At 39.0% G+C, this 24,235-nt stretch overlaps 1 protein-coding gene across 1 annotated transcript in view; it reads right to left on the bottom strand.

Annotated features, from left to right (window-relative positions):
* The window catches only part of MTUS1 (microtubule associated tumor suppressor 1), a 161,428-nt gene that overhangs the window by 107,686 nt on the left and 29,507 nt on the right, over positions 1-24,235 (bottom strand). Inside the window, exons 3-5 of the mRNA XM_006893565.1 lie at positions 23,998-24,165; positions 5,912-6,046; positions 2,316-2,354 (exon numbers count right to left, since the gene is read on the bottom strand). Coding sequence (XP_006893627.1) covers positions 2,316-2,354; positions 5,912-6,046; positions 23,998-24,165 — 342 coding nt within the window. The remainder of the gene's footprint in view (positions 1-2,315; positions 2,355-5,911; positions 6,047-23,997; positions 24,166-24,235) is intronic.

Here is a 24,235-nt window from a genome sequence, read left to right as displayed (position 1 = left end):
GTTGGGTCACCTTTCTTTGGAATTGGAACAAATATAGATCTCTTCCAGTCAGTTGGCCAAGTGGTTGTTCTCCAGATTTCTTGGCACAACTTGGTAAGCCCATCCAGGGCAGCTTCTGTTACCTGAAATATGTCAATTGGTATACCATCTATTCCTGGGGCCTTATTTTTTGCTATTTCTTTCAAAGCAGCTTGAACTTCTGTTAATTAACTCTATTTATATGAAATATTCAGAAAAGCAAATCTATAGACAGAGACTAGCACTTGCTTATGTTTGGGAGTTTGGAGCAGAATAGGGAGAGACTACTAATGGATATTAGGTTTCTTTTGTGAATATAGTCACTTCACTGTACACTTTAAATAGGTGAACTGTAAGGAAAATGAATTAAATCTCAACTTGAAAAAGAAATAGCACATAAAAAGTATTAAAAATAAATGTAAATAAACTTTCTGATAATGGTTGACTACTTCACTAATCTAAATAAAGCCATTTAATGGTCTATCTTCTCCACTAAAATGTTAGGTTTCATAGCCACATTTATTCACCCCCAGCCTGTTTGGGAGACCCTTAGAATTTACATTATTCTGCATTAAATGATTCTTATACAATTCTTATTCACTACCCTGTCTCATTACATAGAGGAAGATACTACTTATTCACTATGAAATGTCAATCATTCTATTTGGTTTAATTACTATCTATATATGGGGGCGGGGTTTCAAAAATGTATATTTCCAGCCAACATTTCTCTCAATATATCACCTCTCTATCTGGTCTTTTCTAAGAATACATAATCTTCTTTTCTTGATCTTACTGCAAATGTGATTTCATGTTTTTGTGTGCAATTCTGTAACTATACTTAAGCTCCCTCAAGATCAAGACCTGGTTTGAGGCTCATTACAGTACTTCAAGACCAGACACTGTTAAAATGAATGAATAAACTATAGTCAACATGTATAACATTTATTTGTCTCTCTCAGAATTTGTTGTACTAATCAGCAATAGACTGAGAAACCTTATAACTCTTTTATAGCTGTATATAAAAGTAGATAATGCAAGCAGGTCTTGGGACCTGAGAAGCTATAGACAAAAGTTTCTGATTGAGACTCAATGTCAAGAAGACAAAGATTCTCACCACTGGACCAATTGGCAGCATCAGGATGGATGGTGAAGAGATTGAGACTGTGCACAGCTTTAGTTTGCTTGGCTCCACAGTCAACAGTCTTGGCACCAGCAGCCAGGAAATTAAAAGGTGCATTGCCATGGGAAAGCCTGCTGTTAGGGACCTCTCCAAAGTACTGAAGAGCAATGGTGTCTCTCTGGAAACTAAGGTGCGTTTGATACAGGCCATGGTCTTTGCAATCACTTGTTATGCATCAGAGAGTTGGACAATGACCAAGTAGGATAGAAGGAGAATTGATGCCTTTGAGCTGTGGTGCTGGAGAAGATTACTGAGAATACCATGGACTGCCAGGAAAACAAACAGATTTGTCCTGGAAAGGGTTAAACCGGGTGGCTCCTTGGAGGCAAGGATTCTGAGGCTCTGTCTAACATACTTTGGACATGTTGTGAGAAGAGACCGGTCCTTGGAGAAGGACATCATGCTTGGGAGGGTGGAGGGACAGGGCAGGAGAGGAAGGCCCTCTATGAGGTGGATTCAGTGACTGGGATAATTGGGATGGGAGTGTCAGAGACAGTGCGATTGGCACAGGACAGAGCGGAGTTTAGGGCTGTTGTACATAGGGTTGCTATGAGTCGCAAGCAACTTGACGGCACATAACAACAACAACAGTGAATCTTCTGAAATTTTTTATAGTTTCTTGAAAGACAGTTTAATTGTCAGTTGTATTTCAGATAGGTAAGGCTGTAAACTATCTTAGAGACGGATGTAAGTATGTCCAACAGAAGTGTGAAAAAGAATTAAAAATTAAGATGTTGAACTTTTAAAAATCGTTTTAATCTGATATTAGAATATATTTAACAATTAGAGGTTATACAATTGTAAAAAATTCTATGGGACAGAGAGTGTATTCTTTCATTCTTTTAAGCCTATATTAACAATTTTTAAATAAATTACTTGCTACTAGTAAAATAAGCTTTGTGAGTTTTTTTGCAACAGACTGTTAGTCAATCAGGCGTGCTGAGTTTTAATGCTATGCTTGCCTCATGTTATAAGTAGTTGTTCATTTTCAAACTTGAAATTCTATTTTAAGTATATCAAGGAAAATCCTATGTAAATAATTTAGATTTTGTAATAATAACTTTACAAAAAGAAAAATTCTTTTCCCCCATCAAATTTTAAAGTGTTTACTCACTCGTATTAAAAGCTGTAAGCACATTTTTTCTTGATGGACCTAAAATTTTAAAAACATAAAATATATTATAGTGTTTTATATGAAACATCAACAAAACAAACCATTTTAGAAATGAGGGTTATTATAGCTTCCAAAACAATCTAATAATTACTAAAAGTTATGTTTAAGATGGGAACTAGCAGTGAAATGCAATCAATTTTCATTAAATACATTCTATATCTAAAAATTATATCCTGTCACATCAACATGATAAGATACAAATTCATCCTTAAGAAACTTAGATACGATCTGTTTTAACAGGACAGTATTTTTTCCAGTAAAGAAAAACTGAAATTCCAATTTTAATAAGACCAAATCAACATATATAGTAAGCACACAATGGTATTTTCTGTTGACAAATGAAGCCACACTTTGTTGAAGATACCTACTTATGTCTGATTTTCTAAACTGCCAGATACAATCCAATTCATTTCAAATGCAGCTATGATAAAGAATAATTTAACATTTTATTCAAACTGACAAACTATAAAGTGCAACTAGCACTGGTAAACAGCTATAGAAGTTAGAGAAATCACTGTAAGAAAACTTGGAAGTAACAGTCATTTTGAGGGAAAATTAATCTTCAGATTATTAGTTAGAATAGCTACTACTTCCTATCTGGGGAATTTCAGAGAGAATAATCTTTTAAATATGTGTCAATTATAAGTGAAAAACATTCCTCCTCAAAGAAAGCTTTTGTACTATAAAAGCTTCCAAACTCAATAGTGATTTTAGCACAACAGTGGTTTCCTATCCTGATAGTCATCAGTAGAATCCTGACATTCTAGTTCTCTGAAAATCATACCTTTATATCAAAAGTAAACATATGTGAGTTTATTTTCAGTTAGTGATGGATGGATTAAGGAGGTATCATCAGCAATAAAAGCCACAGGTTCACATACTGGTGATTATTTCTGTCAGGGGTCACTAGTATTTCAGCCATTTATTTGAAAGAGCCTAGGTAAATGAGAGCCAGCAAGGCACAGTGAAGCATCGTTTTTGCTAATATTGTCTATTTTCTCCTTTTAAAAACAAAGGAAACAAAACACACCAAAATTTTAAAAAGACCATAGAAAATAAGTATTGATAAACATTCTCTGGTCCTTAACGTGAAGCTATCACGTGGGGTTGGTGAGGGTGTGTGTGTGTGTGTGTGTGTGTGTGTGTGTGTGTGTGTAGATTAGTAAGCACATCTTTCTCCCTAGAAAGCTTTTTAGTAACTCACATTATTTCCAACACCAACCCAACTCACTGCTATTGAGCAGGTTCTAATGCAAGGTGACCTTCAAATTGTTTCCCAGGTTGAAAATCTTTGAGGGAGCAGACCACTTATCTTTCTCCTGCAGGATGACTGGTGGATTTGAACAACCAATCTTTCAGTTAAGCAAACCAACATGGAGCACACTATGCTACCAGACCTCCTATATGTTTATTAACTACTTCCGAAGGTTTATACAGTTTAACCCAGTATCATAATTCCTCATTCAAAGATATCCCATGGAGTATTATACGTATAACAACAATCTGGAACAAGGAATGCATTGTGGGGAGGGTTGAGAGAGGGAGAAGAGGAGGAGGAAAGAAAATGTGTAACAATTGGGGGAAAATGGAAATCAGTGTGGAAAAAAATTTAACCCCCCCCCCCACACACACACAAGTATCCCATAGTAGTGTATGCTGTTGTTTTTGTTGTGTATCATAGGGTTGGAACCAACCCATAGCTGACCCTCTGGTGAGTTTCCAGAAGCATTGAATTACATGGGAGGAGACTGCCCATACTTCTGTGGAGCAGCTGTTGGTTTTGAACCACATGCCTTTGGATTGCAGTGCAGTTTCTTACCAGTAGGCCACCAGAGTTCCTCTATATAGAACTATATAGAAACTGAAATAATAATGATACAAAGAGGAAGACCCTGGATGAGATGGATTGACTCAGTGACTGGGGTAACGGGGTTAGGTGTATCAGAGACAGTAAGGTTGGCAGGACAGAGAAGGGTTCAGAGCTGTTGTACCTAGGGTCGCTATGAGTTGCAGATGACTTGATAGCACATAACAACAACAACTCAAAGATATTTTAGTATCATGTATAAAAGTCAGAAATTTTGGTTCACTATAAAATAAATTTGGACAGTAATGGAATTAATTGTAAAGCAATGGTGGTCTACTGCAGTTATTTGCAATGAAGGTAATCACATTACACCATAATTAATAGGATGCAATATACAGAAGAGTGCACATACTAAGAATAACGTCTTTTGAAATAAAAATAAATCATGTATATACGCAGAAGGAAGAAAACTGACGAAAATTCACATGTTATTGGTAACAGCTGGATTAAGTAGAGCTCTGGGTAAATTTGTTATCCAAATGCTGTAATGTAAGCATGAATCACATCTTACAGGTCATAATTTTTGTTTTCAATTTTCCTTTTGGTCACATACTCTTTTAATTCAGTAAGCATAAAAGAAACTTTTGATGAACTTCAAATCTGCTATGATAAAGTTACCTGAAAACAGTATATGTCACATACACTTAATAATCAGCATAAAGCATCTAGATAAGTAGGAAATAAAACGAAATTGTATTTTTATTAGTATCTCACTAATGTAGAGTATTTCTAGAGTACTAATTTATTAGTATCTAGAGTACTAATTTATTAGTATCTCATTAACATTATTAGTCTCTCACTAATCTTGAAGGCACATGGAGTTAAGTGATCAACTTTTAAGCCACAGGTCAGCGGTTTGAATCCACTGGTGATAATGTAGGGCATGCTGGTAACATAGAGCAAAGCAGCTGTGCTATCAACCCAAAGGGAAGCGGTTTGAATCCACTGGCAGCTCTGAGGGAAGCAGATGGACAATCTCATCTCTCCAATTCCTCATCTGATTCAATTTGTAGCACCTGAAAATCTATTGGAAGGTCAGCTATGGGTCGGTTCTGATTTGATGGCCTAGAATAACAAAAGTGACATTTTGCTTCCATAAAAGATTACAAGCTTGGAAACCATTTGTGGCATTTCTATATGTCCTATCACTTTGAAGTAGATTTGACACAATGGTCGTGGGTAGGTCATAAATCTAGAGCACCATCTGAGTATAAAGCTAGACATTTTTTTTTTCTTCACTATTTTTTTTTTTAGAATTTAAAAAAAAATTTTTTTGTGTGTGTACCGTCAAATCAGATCTGACTGGTACAGGAGGAGAGTGCCCCTCCTCCAGCAGAGCATCCGGTGGATTTGAACCGTGCACTTCTGGGATTGCAGAGCAGCTTCTTGCCAGGAGGCCACCAGAGCTCTCTAATTTTTTTCATCTTATTCCTTTGATCAGTTTCCTGAATTCCATGTATAAATTAAACCTACAAAGTCTTAAAATCAGGATCCGATCTTTCAGTATAAAAAATTACTGCCTCTGCTTTTACAGTAGACTTTTTACAAATAACAGTTGTTTATAAACAACTGTGGTCCACAATAAACCTAACTGTTAAAACAATTGAACTTCTTTCAACCAAAGACTTTAATATGCCTTTTCTCTCTCTCCGCACAGTGAAACACATACCTTTGGAAGGAGATTTTAGTAAGTGAGCATGAGCTCTGGGTGCTAACGGCTTCAAATATAAGGATCCTGAGGAGCCATTCTGAAATGCTGGTTTTGGAATTTTCCCCTCATACTTGATGACAGCGCCATTATTAGCTGCAGTAAACAGGAAAATACATTTTATTTTATAGAGAAATACAGTATCAACATTCCATAATTCATTCCTTCCTCTCTAAATCAGCAACTGTTCACTAAGAGCCTACAAAATGATAATGTGCTGGTTATTTTTTAGTTTGAAACAGAAAGATTGACAACTCATCCTCACAGATGTCACAGTAAGTGCAATGCCAGATGAACAGTGTATTGTGAATGACCACACATCCTGGGTTGCCTCACACTACAGCCCAAGATCATACCTTTCCTTTTTGTGCTTCAGATGCAGTTTAGCTTTTATCCCAGAACTGAAGTTGGAGGGAGAAGCTTGGGGATAAATAACTTGATCTTCTGCACTATAAAACAAGCATGTCCAAACTGCCGGTGCAGCTAGAATCCAAACCCAAGTGGACAGGGTGGACTACAGGCAGGCAGCTGTTGACCATGTGAGCACCGTAACGTGCAAATTCACTGGCATCTACGAGGATGGGATCTGGTTTGGATCATCGTCTGCTGAAGCAAGGAGTTGGAATTCCAGCTGCCCTTAAACAAAGGTACTTAAGGCCCAAAGCTTAAACATAAAAGGGAATCCCACTTTAAAACCATCTTCTTGTTGTTGGTATGTGCCATCGAGTCACCTGTGACTTACAGCGACCCTATGTACAATAGCCCTAAACACTGCTCTATCCTGTGCCAATCTCACCATCTCTGACCCACCTACACCCATTACTCTAATCACTGAATCAATCCATCTCATTAAGGGTCTTCCTCTCCTGTGCTGTCCCTCCACCCTCCCAAGCATGTCCTTCTCCAAGGTCTGGTCCCTCCTTGTAACATGTCCAAAGTATGTCAGACAAAGGCTCAGAATGCTTGCCTCCAAGCAGCACTCTGGCTTCACCACTCTCTCCAAGCCAAACCTATTCGTTCTCTTAGCAGTCCATAGTATCTTCAATACTCTTCTCCAGCACCACAGCTCAAAGACACCAAGTCTCCTTCTATTTTCCCTAGTCATTGTCCAGCTCTCTGATGCATAGCAAGTGATTGCAAAGACCATGGCCTGTATCAGGTGCACCTTAGTCTCCATACTGACATCATTGCTCTTCAGTACTTTAGAAAGGTCTCTAACCTCTCTAATCTTGTTGTATTATTACATGTAAATATTTTCTGTCTTTCACCCTCACACAGAACTTCTCTCTGGGTTGGGGGAAATTTTTAAGCACTGCTAAAGGAGGGATTGTTGGGAAAACTTTGTCACTAAACTCTTTTCTTCCATAACACCCATGCAGCAGTAGTCAAGAAATCAAAAGGTGAGCTGCAATTGGGCAAATCTGCCATCACGGACCTCTTTAAAGTGCTAAAGAACAACAATGTCAGGTTAGACTAAGATGTGCCTGACTCAAGCCATAGTATTTTCAGTTGCTTCATATGAATGCAAAAGTTAGATAATGAAAAGGAACCCTGAAAAGTAACTAGTGTTTGATGGAAAAGAGCACTGACTAAAACATGGACTGCCAAAATAACAAATCTGTCTGGGGGGAAGTGCAACCAGGCTGCTCCAGAAGAGGAAAGGATGGTGAAACGGCCTCGTCTATTTTGGGCATGTTCTCAGGCGGCCCCAATCTTGGAACAAAGACACCATGCTAGGAAAACAGAGCATCATCAAAAGGAAGATGCTCAATGATGTGGACTGACACAATGAATGCAACAACAGGTTCAAACTCGGCAGAATATGACGATGGAGGAGGACGACAGGAAGGTTTCGGTCTGTTGTTCATAGGGTTGCTATGAAGCATGGCCAACCTGATAGCACCTAACAACAGCAACAACCCTTCTGTCAGTTTGTTGTACTTCGGTGGTTTGCTTATTGCTAAAAACGATGACCCAAATACCAATACCAAATACCAGCTGTTTCACTCATGGTAGACAGATTTTAGCAGAGTTTTAGGCTAGGGAAAAAGGCCTGGTTATCTATTTCCAAAAATTAACCAATGAAAACATGGATAACAGAATACTATTTGATGGTGTGTTAGAAGATAAGTCCCCCCTACAGGAAGGCAAGCAGAATACTAGTGGTGGCAAAAATGGACTGGAGTATACCAGTGATCATGAAATTGGCACACGGCCCAGATGGACATGTCACTGTCGCAAATCAGAGACGACTGGAGAGCCCAGAATACTCTGCCTAGGCAGTGACATAATCCCAAGTCGGGTGTTGTTAACCTGGCATTAAAGATGCCAACAAAAGTGGGCCCATTCTATTTTCCAGGGACTGTGTTTGGGTCAAAGTGAGAGAAAAGAGCTAAGCAAACATGTATTTTAGACGATTACATGTCAATGAGTCCTGCAGACGTTTGCTTTGTTAAGTTGTCTTTTTTTTTTTTTTGTTATCAAAAAGCTACTATTAGCATGTCAAGTGAAAGTGACACTTTAAAGAACATTGCTTTTAAAAATTCTACCAATGATTTATAATTTAATACCTTTCTTTTGGAAAGTTTTAAGTCAGGTAGAAACAATTATGCTTGTGTCTAATAATAACTGGAGTCCCTGAGATCAAAAGATGCATCTTTTAGTGGTAAAAGTCATTGGTGTGTAGTTTGTATTTATACATGTCTTTCCTAAACTGTGACTCATGTTATTGGCTGCTCATCAGACTAAAAGAACAATCTGGTTTTTAACTGGCAACCTTGCGGCATTTATTTGAACCAGGGAAAGGAAAGTGGTGGAGGGAAAAGAAGTGAAAGTAGAAACTATTTCTACAACTCTGAATTCAGTATGAGAATGTATTTTCTTTTCTTTGTTTTTGAGAATGTATTTTCATGTAACAATTTTGTTAAAGGTGTATTTGAAAATAAGATCCTATGAAACAGTGTATTTCTGCTAGAGTATGTTTAAATGTGCTTTATAGATACTTTAGAAATACAACCATCACTCCCACCACTTATTGCACTGTTTTGGAAAGAAGAAACATTATTTTTAAATATCAAAAGTACTAAGTTATTTTACTTACATAAAATAACTGAAAATCAGTGCCAGCATTATCAATATTTTTTTTAAAAAAAACATTTAAAAAGCTCTTTAAAGTGTATTAAGTTAAGTTGGTTGGTTTGTTTTTTTAATAAAGGAAACAATTGCAACAAAGTATTTTTTTAAAGCTGGCATTTCCTTAATTTAAGCATCTCCATTAGCTGTTGTTGTTATGTACCATTAAGTGGGAACTGACTTCAGGATGACCCATCTGCAGGTTTTCAGAGAGTTAATTCCACAGGAGATTATCCATCTTTCTCCCATAAAGCAACTGGTGGACTCAAACCCCATGTCTTTGGGTTAGCAACTCCTTAACCACTAAGTCACCAGAGCTTCTGTTCCTTTTCACTCCTTATACTTAAACTGTCACTGAAAACGTATACTATCCAGAAACTTACTGTACTGTTTTGATCTTCATATAAGATGATTTATATATGTGTAAGTTCATTTAATATATATAATAGTATCCGACAGACAAGCATTCCACAGAAAACAGCAGATGAAAGACATTTGCCCAATTATAAAAATGACCAATAGATTCAGTGTTGCTGCCCACCCCACAACATGTTGTTGTCGTTGGTTTGTTACTTTGTCCTTCTCCCTATGGTCATCTAAAAAACAACACAACAAAATATTTGAATTTTCTGGCTCTTGTTCTCTACAAAAAGTACCCTTTTGCAGGGAAAGTTGTAGCTGCCTTAGAAATGTGATTTCTAATTCTCCTACCCTCTTTTCTTTCTTTCTTTTTTTTTTTAATTTAGGTTGTTTATTTTTCATTTCAATGAACATCTACAGAGATTTTGGGATTCCATTCATTCATTGTTGCATCCTTCTCCCTGCACAAACCCCTCCCCCCTCCCCCCTCCCATTTGCTCCTCTCCTTGAAAAGCAAAAGAAAAACTCACTCATTGGTACACAATCCCCCCCGCACCCCCCCAAACCCCACCCCCTACCCCCAAATATAATCCACTCTGCAACCCTCATTGCATACTCCTACGATAAAAATAATGCCCTAAAATATAATACTTTTAGACTATTCTCTCCCCCATAGACTTCAATGCCGTAAACATATTTCACCCAGTTTTGCTCAGTCTTACCCCCACCCCAATGCCAGCCTCATTCTACAACAGTGGCACCATATCTCAGTCACAAAGGGACAAATGCTACCCTCTTTTCTTATACCTCACAAACCCCCAGTGCCCTGACGTCACCACTTACACACACCGTGTCAGAGGGGAAATCTGCAGGCTCACCCACTCCTGCCCTGGTCTCCAAGATTCATTTCCCTTGCATCCACTCAGACTGCACTTATCATCTGTCTCTAAATAATCTCCAGCAGCAAATGCTGAGCATAAAATTCTACTTTAACATTTGACACTTAACATCTTAATACTGTTATTATCCAATTTGATCCCTTTCCCACACCTCACATTCCAGCAAAAGAGATGGGATGATTACCTTGTTTACAAAACCATAAATCTGAAGGCAGTAAGAAAATCTTCACTAGGTTAAACTAGCCCACCCTATAACAGTGTTGAGAGAAGCCACAGTCACACCCTGGAAGGCACACTGTTGTTCTCCCCTGGCCCATGTCCAGACCCTCTACAATGAGCCATCTGTCAGTTCTCCTGAGGTCCAGGATTAGGTCAGCTTCCTTTTTGGTAATGAAATGAAAAAAAAGAAAGAAAGAAAGAAAGTAAACTCATTTCTGTCAAGTCAAGACCGTAAACTGCACAAGAGGAAATTGCTCATCTTCCTCTCAGAGAAACTGGTAGGTTCAAACCGCCTGCCTTTTGGTTAGCAGTGCAATGCTTTACTCACTAAGTCACCACTGCATCTACCAATTCCTTATGCTTCTTTCAAATTCTACCCTTTCCTAGAACCTAGTGAGTTCCTTTTCCAGGAATCAAAAGCATACTAATGGTAAGGGTAGTAATAAAATTATTTACGACTGAAGAGCAATGGTGTTTCTCTGGAGACTAAAGGTGAGTCTGATACAGGCCATGGTCTTCACAATCACTTGTTATGCTTCAGAGAGTTGGACAATGACCAGGGAGGATAGAAGGAGAATTGATGCCTTTGAGCTGTGGTGCTGGAGAAGAGTATTGAGAATACCATGGACTGCTAGGAAAACAAACAGATTTGTCCTGGAAAGGGTTAAACCGGGTGGCTCCTTGGAGGCAAGGATTCTGAGGCTCCATCTAACATACTTTGGACATGTTGTGAGGAGAGACAAGTCCTTGGAGAAGGACATCATGCTTGGGAGGGTGGAGGGACAGCGCAGGAGAGGAAGGCCCTCTATGAGGTGTATTGATTCAGTGACTGGGATAATTGGGATGGGAGTGTCAGAGACAGTGCAATTGGCACGGGACGGAGCAGAGTTTAGGGCTGTTGTACATAGGGTCGCTATGAGTCGCAAGTGACTCGACGGCACATAACAACAAAAATATAAAATTAAGTGTAAAGTTGAGGTTTCTTAAGGGTATATAAGAAACTGATTCATGATTTTAAAATCATAGAATGGTATTAAAAGGCATTATTTTTTCACATTTACATGTAAAATACATCTTGGGTTTTAACCTGCATTTTAAATTTTACAAAATAAAAAATAAATTATGTTATCAGAGTCTTAATAAACACAGCTTGTAAGCGTAAAATCCAAATTTCAATTTGACTTTTCTTGAAGTGGCGTTTCATTATATTCAGCAGCAAATTACCAAAGCAGATTTTTAAAACATTAAAATGAGTCTAACTAGAGACCTAATACATAAAGCGGTATGCATCTAAATTTATTCTTTTCTAAGTTTTAGACACAAAGACCTTCAGTTCACAGACTTCAGTAAAAGGATTTCCCACTAAAGCAAGACATTTCTCACAAGGCACAATGCTCCTGTCCCAAGAGCCCCACCATCCACATAACAGGAAGTGTTGTCCTGGAAACTGCCTCTCTGCCCGGCACCAGTCCTTGGACTCAGGACAACACAAGTCCATCAAATTAGTGACAAAGAGGAGTCAAAAAATCTAGGTATTTCAACAACAAATGTCAAGTACCTATACCTAGAGCATATACTTATATATGGAGATCTACATATATATTATATATGGGTATATTTTATTATTATTAGGCTACTGACTTAGTACCAGCTCACAGAACCCTACAAACAACAGAATGAAACTCTGCCTGGTCCTACACTGTCCTTACAAACACCATTGCCCTTTTAGCTTCTGTGTAAATTTGTCTCTGAAAGTCTTCCTCTTTTTCATTGACTCTCAACTTTTTTCAACCTTTGTCCAGGGACTGCCTCTTCCTGAGAATGTGCCTAAAGTACGTAAAATAAAGTCTTACTATCCTCACCTCCAAGGCACATTCTGGAAACACTTTGTGCATGATATTTATACACTCTCTTTTTACACACACTTCCCACCTCAACTCAGCCCACGTTACCACCGGTGAGGATAAGCTGTGCTGAGCTACAGACTAACAATTACACATCTTTCTCTAAAATCTTTGTACTCTACATTCTAGGTTGAGTCATTGCTTTCTAGCAATGTATTTAAAGCATGCCTTGAAAGACTTTCAAGTCTTTCCTAGGAGATATGAAATCCTTTTCATACTTGTGCTACCCTAAAATTTCTCCTAACCTTTTTTTTTTCATTTCCTAACATACTGGCCAAAGGTGGGTGACTTTAATCCATGGCCCTCGGGTCAATTCTTAATTGTTTTTGGTCAAACATTCTTGTAGGTTGTATAGTCCTGGTGTGTACAGAGGCAGCTTGCGGTTGCTGTGAAGCTGAACCGATGTGTCAGGTGCAATAATGGTTACCCATGGCGGACAGTGTTTTGGGCTCCCCTGTTAATACAAGCTTAGAAGTAGGAGTGGCATCCACTTCCGTAAATAGCTTGCCTCCAGAAACCCTATGAACCTGGAGAAAGCAAGAAAATCATGCAAGGGTCAAGGACTTTCGTTCATAGGGTCATTATGAGTCGCCTACGACTAGACAGCACTTAACATCATCATCATCATACTGGCCAGTGAGTAAATTGATAATTAAAAAATTCTCTACATTTCAAAGTTACTATATCTAAATAATAAATTCTTCATTGCAACAACTCAATGTAGTCAGAGATGCAAAATAGTTTGAAGCAAGGGAATGGTATTCACAGTGTTAGAATTCTAATCCTGACGAAAGTGATGAATCATTTCACCCTAGTACAATAAGCTCTAGTGGTTTAGTGCAAGCTCCAGTGGCCCAGTGGTAAGGAGTTGCCAATCCAAAGGTATATGGTTTGAATCCACCAGCTGCTGCTTGACAGGAAAAAAATGGGCAATCTCTTCCTACATGTTTTACAGCCTCTGAAAACCCTTTGGAAGTTCAGCTATGAGTCAGTTCTGACTCAACTGTACACAGCAGCAATAGCAGTTGCTATTAAAAAAAGAACAAAACCTCATTGCCATCAAGTCAATTCTGATTCAAGGCAGGCTATGTGATACAGAGTAGAACTGTCCCAGAGGGATTCTGTGGCCATAATCTTAGAGAAGGCAGCTGCACTGCTACCCCCAAGGCCTCAGTTCTCTGGCAGTTCAAATCCTCCCCGGTCTTCAAGAGAAAGTTGGGCAAATACCTCTTGTGCCATTTACAGCCTCAGAAAACCAGTGGAGGGTTGCTACGATTTGATTCAGACACTATGGTGATAATTTTAGTTTTGAGTCTGAATCTTACAAGAGCAGATCACTAGGCCTTTCCTCTGTGGAGCTGCTGGTTGAGTTTGAACCACTAATGTTTAGGTGAGCAGTTAAAGCAAAGGGTAATGAAATGTTAATTAATGCTATAAAACAATGTCTATGAATGATAATATGAAAAACTAGTATGATGTGTAAACGTTCAGTGAAGTGAAAATAAATAAACTGTACCAACAGGTACCCTTGGTACAACACAAAAACATATCCCAATAAATCCCAATCTACTGCCACTGAGCTGGTTCTAACTCCATCAGGTTTCAATGGTTGTTAATCTTTACAGGAGGAGATTGCTTGTCTTCTCCTGTGGAGACTCCAGTGGCTTTAAACCTCCAATGCCAACGCTACCAGTTAGTACAGTGCTAAGCCATACACGTCATGAGAACCATTATGTACAATACTCATTGCCATCAAGTTGGAACTAACTCATAGCTGACCATGCAGTTTGTTTTCAGAGGCTGCAAGTCACATGGAGTCACAGGTAGATTTGAACAGGCAGAGGCAATACCCTTGGATAAGAAGTACAATTTTATATGGATGTTACCAGAACTCCGTATTTAAGCACCTGGTATAGAAACTGGACAGAATGTGTGCTCTCGGAGCTTTCACTCTCTGATGACGGCACTCTGTACCATGAGGCCAGAAGCATCCACAAAATTCTCCCCAACACAGTGCTCCTGGGAGAAGCAACCACACTGCATTAGTCTGTCAGGACTATAGCCAATTATTACAAGCAGGTTAAATATTTTCCCCATTTTGCTGTTTTCTTTGGTACCAGCTTTGTAATTTTTGCTAGAATAACAGATTCCATGAACAAAGTATTTTCCTATGGCTAAAATGTGGATAAAATGAGGATGAGGGCAGATGAAAGGAAAAGCTGGTTTTGTGTAGTATGTGGGGTGTGTATAAGCATGTGTAGGGTGTGGCCATGTGTGAGGGTGTGTCTCTAGGTGTGTGTAGGATGTGTCTATAGGTCTGTGTGTGGGGTGTGCCTACAGATGCACAAGCGCGTGTGAGTGTGTGTGTGTGTGTGTGTGTGTGTGTGTGTGGAGTGTGTCTACAGGCATGAGCAACCAGGGTGATTCCTGGAGGCATGAAGGGAAAAGCTTCGTATCATATACTTTGGACATGTTAGGGAGAGCCAGTTCTCAAAGAATAACATCACATTTGGCAAGGTGGAGGGTCAGTGTAAGAAATCAATAAAAAGTATTGATATGGTGACTCTAACAATGGGCTCAAGTATCAGAGATGATGAGGAATGCACAGAAAGGGCAAGATTCAGACACACGTTCACAGGGTCCCCAGGAGTCTTACTTGACTTGACAGCACATAATAGCAGCAATGTATGATGTGGACATGTGTGTGTGTGTGTGTGTGTGTGTGTGTGTGTTTGTGTAGGATGGTCTAGTAGCAAGTTAATAGGGGTGTGTAGGGGAGGAACAGACATGAGAAAGGGAGCTAACATCCATGAGTATATGTTTAAAGGAAAATGAGAACTTCTCAGCAAGGCTTCAGCAGAAGGAATTATGCTCCTGTTAAAGATGAGCTTCTCGTTCCTCAGATTTTACGTGCAAATTAGCATCCAGTTAAAGTTAGTTTTTTGTTTTGTTTATGAAAATATGTATATACACACAGAACCCACCATATGCTCACAGCTTCCTGGGTTTTTGTGAATCGCTTTCACACTCCCCACTGTGCCAGATCATCTGTCCATCTGGCTTAAAATCAAATCCCTATGGAGCCTAAGCTTTTGAACTAAAAAAGGAAAATTAGTCAGTAAATTATGGTGTATGTTTGTAGAGAGAAAGAAACTCCTGATAGATGCTATGTAACATGGATCAACCTTGAGTTCACCAGATGCTCTGCTGGAGAAGGAAGGTCAATCTCCTCCTGTACCAGTCAGATCTGATTTGACAGTATGTGTGTACACACACACACACACTAAAAAAAATTTAAAAATACTGAATTAGTAATGATTTTATTACATATTTTTAAAATAAAACAATTCAGAAATATCATTCTGCATAATTATATTGCCTTATGCCCATTCAGAAGTGCCAAACATTAAGCACCGACTCCCTTTCTCACCTATAGCAGACATCACCCACCAAACAAAGTTTTCTCTGTAAACCCAGAAGCAGCCAAAGAAATCGTCAGGATTGTACTCCAGGTGATTCCTGTCAACAGACCAGGGCTGGTAGGTGGGACCACTCCCATTTTCTACACGCACTGGGGAAAAAGCAGAGTAAAACAAAGCCCACCACCTCATATCTTCACTCAAAACATCTTCTAACTATTGGGCTGTCAGTGGAGAAAGTAATCTTTACCATTTGCTATGGAAAAGTGTGAGAGATGATCTAGTCTTGTTCTCTCCCTCATCAGATGAGAACACTGAAGCTAAAGGAAGTGAAAATCAATCAGTTTAGTGGGGAAACGCGGAAGAGTCCAAATTGAGTGCCTTTTGTCTGTGTATCGTATCGCGTCAGCCAGGGCTGGCCACAGAGAAGGCAACGCGCCACTGTCATCAGTTAGCATACTTGGGTCACTGGGTGACTGAAACCCCTGGGCCCTGGGTGACACAAACAGTGTACACTCAGCCAGTAGCTTTAAAGGTTGGTGTTTTGAACTCACCTCCCAGTGCCATACATGAAAGACCCAGTGATCTCATAAAGATTACAGCCAAAAAAATCCTATAGATCAGTCTTACTCCATGACATATTGGGTCACCATGAATTAGAATTGACTTGACAGCAGTGAGGGTTTTTTAGGAATCTTGTTCTCTCATTTCCAAGAGAGTCCAAATACATTGCCTTACATTTCCTCACACCATCTGTCTCTCAGAAATAAACATGAGTTTGCAGCCAAAGGTGAAAGGAATAGGAAGTCTTTAACTTTTGCTTCCAGCTAATGGGACAAAACTGAAATTGATCTCAAGATCTCTAAACATGCACCTTCTGTAAGAATTAGAGTGTAGTGTTTCTTTTTATTTAATTGCAATAATAATTTTAATCCTCTAGATACAAGTTTGAAAATGCTAAAAATGTCCCCACTCTACCAAGGAGCACATATGATCTAGAAATAGCTGTGCAATGCTTCCTGCTAACCTCCAAAGTGAAATAAATAGCACCTTCTAAATTTTTATGCTTTAAAGAAGACACACACTGAACCTGCAAAAAAATTCCCCAACAGAAATTGTTTCACACTTTGCTTCAATCATTTTAAAACCTGGTAATGCCATTTCTATAGGACCTAAAGGTATAGAGAAACAGAAGCTGATTTTACAGAGACAGCATTTTGCTATCACAGAGTCCTTACCACCAACACCACCACATCACAAAGAAGGGAACAGACAAAGCAAGAAGGCAGCACTCTAAAAGAGAAAATAATTCCCTGACAGAATTATTAGCTACAGGAACATAGGTTCAAAACATTTTTTCATGTTTAAGGTAGTCTTTTAAAAGTACACATGTGAGATTATTTATTTGTTTATAAATATATATAAAACTGAGAGTAAAATAATCAAAGATTTGAGGTTTTACTCTAATTCTAGGAGAGCATGGTTTTCTACACTCAACTATCAGCAACATCCACAAAAACTACATGAGACTGATCAGAAATTAAACCATCAAATAGTATTTGATTATAGGATAAATTCATGTGCCAAGAAGATTAACAATTCTGCCGAATTAGATCTAGTAGGCACCCCCCAAATAAGAAAAATACACAATAAAATTAGTTCTATTCAGAAGCACTCACATCTTTAAAATGGAAAATATATTTCTAAACAGTAAAATGAACATTCATTACAAGTTAGAAAACTAGTAATAAAAAGATGCTAAAAATATTTACTAATTAACACTTCAAACATGCTGACAAAGAAAAGAAACCAGCGACCTACTTCTTTTCCCCGTAAACGTGGCTAACAAAGGAATTATACAAAGGCTGTAGGATCCCACGACCAGCAGTGTCAACAAGGTAGCATCATAGTGCTTCTCTGAACCAGCCGGTGGGGTGAGTGTAGAATTGATGAAAATTTTTGAAGAAATATCAGTTTCTGTACAGCTGCGAAATCCTCCTGGTACAGTCATTTAAAAGGATCAGAGCAAGCTCAGGCAGGAAAAACTGCAGCCATGTTCACTCTCATATCCCTCATGCTTGCTCTTAGTGAATTAGAATGGGAGGGGGGGAAATCTGTAAGCTCCAAGGCACTACTCAGAACAGATTAAACCAGCTAGCAAATCAAACTAAGAAAGAAACTCACTGATTTGAAGGCTTAATCTGCACCAGGGACACATCACCACTAGACAGGCTCTGAGGGTGCACGGTAAACCCCTTTGTGAACAGACAAAAAGGAACAGACAAAAGCATTTTACAACCTCCTCAGGAGTGTCAGACACAGCACTGAAACAGTGGCCAAGTCAACATGGCTGTCAGGCTGTCAGAAGAAAGCGCGGGACAACAGCATGTCTGAGCTATCCGCCACTGCTAGATCAGAAATGCCTAAGTGGCTGGCTTTCACAAGCAGAAATTAATGTTCTCACGGTTCAGGGGTCCAGATGTCCAAATTCAGAGTCCAGCCTTTCTCTTTAGACTCTAGAGGAAGTACTTGTCTCTTCAGCTTCTGCTCCTGGACAATTTTCATGTGACTTGGCATCTCTCTTCCTTATCTCTGTTTCTCTTGCTTGTTTAATCTCTCATGTCAAAGAACCTGACTCCAGTTACAGCCTACACAAATCTTATTCATTCATATAACTTAGACAATTTATTCACAAATAGGATTATAACCACAGGCATAAAGGTCAGGATTTATAACACTTAATTTGGGAAGACATAATTAGATCAATAATTTATTCTCTTCTCCTTTTGGCCCCCAAATTCACGTCTTTGGCACATGAAAAACACATTCACCTCATTATGTCATCTCAAATGTCTCATATCAATCCTAAATCCAAAATTTCATCTACTGAATATGAATAAAATATGAATGAGGTTTTAGGAGTATTCCAATCTGGGGCAAAATTCCTCTTCATCAATGAATCTGTGAAATCCGGAGCACGTTATCTGCTTCCAAAGTACAGTGGTGTAATACACACAAGGAATTAATTTCTACTACACATGGTGGAAATTGTGGGGATAGAAATGGAACAGGTACCACTTATTTGAAAATCCAGCAGGACAATTTATATAAGTTTTCTAGGACAGAAAAGAAACTTCTCTTTTCTAAGACCATCTATGCAATGGCCTGCTTTCCAGACTCGGTACAGGCAATGCTCTCTGGATTCTGGGTGGGGGCCTCAAGCCTGGGCTTTGGCTCAGTCTTCCAGGTTCACTAGGAAGACCCTTTTGCTTTGGGAAGAGCCTCAGCTTTGAAGTCCTATTCTCCTTATCTATTAACCCTTTAGCTCTGGCAGATTCTGTCCCAGTGGCCCATGGGAATGGTCACCTAGCCTCATTAGATTAGGGCAGCAGCTCCTTCCTCTAAACTAAATAGAAGCCTTGCATCCAGAACCAAGTTGTTAAAAATATAACACTTCTCAGCCCAAGAGGTCAAGGATCTACTCTTTGACATCCCAGAGGTCCCATTCCAGCTTTACAGAAACCACAGGTCATAGTCCGACCTTTTGAGACAAAGAAAGCTATTTCCTATACTTCTTGCAACAGCTCTACTGATTTCCAGCCAGCCCCAGAGACAGCTCTTGTTTTTCCTTGAATGCTAACAGACTTAGTTCCTTTGGCTTGTCTCCTGCCTGTAGAATGAGGAAGATAGCATTTGTTTGTTCTGGTCCCTTTCAGGCTAAGCTGATGGGTGTTGTGCTGTGTAGTGAGATCCACCCATCACAAGATTGTATAATCACATCCTTGGTAAGCATCCTAGGTCACATGTTTTTCATTGGCAAACAGAATTATCCAAATCTTGAAGCTCTGACTTCATTCTGCACAGTTCATCTTAAAATCCATCTCTTTTTTCTAACATCATGCCATAAGTAGCAAAAAAGAAACCACATTCACATTTAAGATCCGGCTTGGAAATCTCCTGAGCCAGATATCAATTTCATTGTTCCATCTTTTACCAATATTTGAACATAATTTAGGCAAGTTCTTTGTCACTTCATAAAAAGCATTGCCCCTCCTCCACTGTCCAGTTACATGTCTGTCATACTCTTTTAATGTCTAACCAAAACCACACTTACTTACCCAATGTTTTGTTGCTGGGGTCATACGCAGGCTTTAAGATGAGGGAGGCTTTCTCTATTGCTCTCATCACTTCTGAGTCCTCACCAGAACTGCCTGTGATGTCCATAATTCCAACAACAATCTTCCCATGGCAATCTAGGCTTTAGAATTGGGTGTCTTATAACTCTCTCAGTCTCTACCCACCACCTAATTTCAAAATCACTCCTACACTCTAGGGATTTGTTAGAGTAGCACCCCTATCATGTTTTGGAACCCAATTTTCTAATGTCAATATAATAGAAATATCACAAGTGATTGTCTTTAACACAAAGAAATTTATTTTCTCACAGGAGGCTAGAAGTCTGAATTAAGGGTAGTAACAATAAGGGGAAGATTTACCTTTGGCAACTCTGGAAAAAAGCATTTGTCTCTGAGATTGTCCTAGACAATCTTATGTGACCTGCTGTCTCTCTTGCCCAGAAATCTCTATTTCTCTTGTTGAGTTGTTTTTAGGTCTCAAAAGACAATGACTCAAGAAAAACGCTACATGAATCCTACCTACTTTACTCAGATAACTAAGACACCACATAACTAAATAGGAGTACAACCACAGGCATAGAGACTATGGTTTCCAGCAATACTTTTTGGGAGACCTAATTCAATCCCTTAATAAGATGGATTGACTCAGTGACTGGGTTAACGGGAGTAGGTGTGTTATAGACAATATGACTGGCTCACGATACAGGAGGGTTCAGAGCTGTTATACATAGGGTCGCTATGAGTCGCCAGCAACTCAATGGCATGTAAGAACGACAACAATTCAATCCATAGGAGCTATTTCATGTACACTACAGCAACTCGTGGGAGCTCTGGTGGCCTAGTAGTAAGATATGTTGCAATCCCAAAGGCACACAGTTGAATCCAACAGATGCATCATGGGAGAAGGATGGCAATTTCTTCCCGTGCAATTTAGTGCCTTTGAAAACGCACTGGAGGATCAGCTCCATACCAACAGCAGACAGTAGCAACAGCAACTTGTGGGTTCTCATTAGTAGAGATGGATCTGACAACACATCATGGCAACACATCACATAATAGGGCTCTATAACCAGAAGCAGTTGAAAAATATGACTCTCTGATTCTAAGCTTTCACACAAATATTTTTTTTAAATTAATCTCTTTTAAACTAGAGAGATCTCCTCCTTCTGACATTCCACAACTCCACATCTTGGTTTATCTGATATTCCAGCAGATATCATATAAATATCTTCTTTTGTCTCAATGACATTTAAGTACAAGAAAATTACAACCCCTAACCCTCTCCATTTCTTCGTACTAATGTGGTGCCTTTCATATTGCGGACATTCCAAAACTGCCTAACTTGATTAAGTCATGGTTTACTCTGTGAGAAAATTTAAGAAATAGGAGAAGTACTGAATATAAATATATAATTTGAATGAAAGAGACAGCTCAATTAATTTATTTATCTTATGGCTAACAATGAAAAGAACGCAAATCCCAGAACACTTAATTGTGCTCATACGAAGTCTATCAACAAGCTGTTGTCCAAACAGAACAACCACATGACTTCAGATCAGGAAGGGTGTGCATCAAGTTTATATCCTTTCTCCATACCTATTCAATCTTTACAATAAGCAAATTATTCAGGAAGCTGGACTCTATGAAAAGGGACATGACATCAGGATCAGAAGAAGAATAATCAACCTGTGTTACACAGATGACACAACTTTGGTGGCTAAAAATGAAAAACTTGAAACACTTGCTGCAGAAGATCAAAGACTACAGCCTTTAATAAAGTTTATGTCTCAGCACCAAGCATACAAAGGTCCTCACAAATGGGTCAATAAGCAACATCATGATAGAGAAAGGACTGAATTGTTGATAATTTAATCTTACTTGGACACACAATCAATACCCCCTTGATACCAGCAGTCAGGAGATCAGGGAGACTTATTGCACTGTGCAAGTTCACTGTCAGGGATCTCTTCATAATACTGAGGAGTTTGTCAGTTTGAACACTAAGATGTGCCTGATTCAGGCCATCATCTTTTCAATCATTTGCTATGCATCTGAAAGCAGACAATGAATAAAGATGACAGAAGAACTGATGTTTTCGAGTTGTGGTGCTGGAGAAGAGTACTGAATATTCCATGGGCTGCCAAAAGAACAAATATATGTGTCTTGGAAAACATGCAGCCAGGAAGCTCCTTGGAGGCAAAGACAGTGAAGCTTCATCTTTCATACTTTGGGCATGTTGCTACAAGAGGCTATTCCTTGGAAAGGGACATCATGCCTGGAAAGACAGAGGATCAGCGAAAGAGAAGAACACCTCCCAATGAGATGGATTGACACAGTGACTGTAGCAATAGGCTCAAGTATGTGGGAGGTGAAAAGATGGTATAGGATAGCACAGGGTTCAAATCTGTTATTCACAGGTTCAAGCCTGTTGTTCCCAGAATTGCTATAATGGAATCTATAGCACCTACCACCACCAGATAAATACAATAGAAATCATGTTAATGGAAAAAATATTCTCCTGAGTTCAAAGGAAAGGATCTTGGTGGTGTGGTGTAGTGTATTACAAATTGGTCACTGCTGACCAAAAAGAAAAATATATGAACCCATCAGTCACTGCTGGGGGTAAGATTAGGCAATCTCCTCCTGCGAGGATTGACTCTAAAACTCAAAGATGTAGGTTCATCATGAGTTGAAAGTGACTCGATGACAGTGGGTTTGGTTTTCAGTTTGAATTCCAATAACCTAGAATTAGACTTGATGTTCACCTAAGAAGGAGATGGTTACAAACATAGTATCTTACCAAACTGACAAAATTGGTTTTTTTCCTGGTTTTCAGTTGGAAAGTCCTAGATTGTTATGATTTATGCCAAAGAAATATTATTTCAAATCATACACTTTAAGAGTCCTTTAGGAAAAGAGAAGGGAGTAAAAATTAATTTTAAAAAGATTAAAAAGAGCAAGAATTTAAAAAATAAAAAAGAGCAAGTATATTTTAAAAATACTAAAACTGTGAATGGAAAAAATAGATGCAATGCACTAAGGTAGGTAAAGGAAAAGGCTATATTGAATAAGTGGATGATTAGATATAGTTGTTGTTGTTGTTTGGTGCTGCCGAGTTGTAGACCACTCATAGTGACACAATTAATGAACAGCCTGAGCACTGTTCGTACATAGAGTTTCCAGAGGCAAGCCATTTCAGAAGTGGATGCCGCTCCTGCTTTCTTAGTCAGGAAGCTCCAGCCAACACTGTCCACCATGGGTACCCATTACCACAATCTTCAGCATCACAGCAACCACGAGTTACATCTGTACAGCAACGCACAGACCAGTGCTATACCTCCTAGTAGAATGTTTGACAGGAAAACAATTTTAACCTGGCCGAGGGTTGCAGATGAAAATCGTGGCAAGTTTTTGGAGTCGACTGCTTTTCCAGGCATGTGTTTGTTACGTGCAGGTTTGCTCTGTCCCCGGGAGCAAGGCTAGCCAGCCTGGGTCTAGGGTTTGAACCAGGAGGCAGCCTTAAGCCCAAAGACAGCTGGGAGAGGAAGTGGCTATGTTGTTCCTGGCTGGTTCCTCCCAGGGTCTTGGGAAGTTCTCCTTGACAGAAGGAGCATGGTGTGTGAGTGCAGGAATTAGACATAGTAGGTATTATAATTAATGTTACAAAAATATGCATAAATGAAAAAACCAATACGCTTTGCAAACTTTACTCAGATCACAGTAAAAATCTTTAAAATAGTCTTTCACGCAAAAATATACTAGGAAACTCCAAAACATAATTATTTCAGTGTTTCATAACACACTTATCCAAAAAAAGCAATATTTTAAAAAATCATTCTTTTCCTGCTAATCATTCTGTGAAAGACTAAGGCAGAAAACTATGCACATTTCCTCTTAAATTACAGAATAAAATGACTTATTATTTATGGAGAACTCTTTTTAAAACAGCCTCCAAAGCATGACTTGGCAACAACTTACAGTTATGGCTGTGAGCGTTCAGCTCACTGTGGCTGCTGCCAATGGAGGAGCTGCTGCCTGCACTCCGCAGCTTCGCGCTTTTCAGAGATGTTCTGGATTTAGGAAGAGGAAGAGGTCGAGGCAAATTCACCCAAGAAGGTGGTGAGGTTTTCAAGGATGAAGGTTTTCCTTGGGTTAAAAAAGAAAAAAAAATTCAGTTATTCATTTTGGAAGTTGAAACTTTATGGCTATAATCTTG

This window comes from Elephantulus edwardii, unplaced genomic scaffold (genome assembly GCF_000299155.1).
Source record: "Elephantulus edwardii isolate Elephantulus edwardi_28Jun2011 unplaced genomic scaffold, EleEdw1.0 scaffold00128, whole genome shotgun sequence".
NCBI classification, from domain to species: domain Eukaryota; kingdom Metazoa; phylum Chordata; class Mammalia; order Macroscelidea; family Macroscelididae; genus Elephantulus; species Elephantulus edwardii.
Note: the sequence above shows the minus strand (reverse complement) of the source record. Positions and strands in the feature narration are given on the sequence as shown.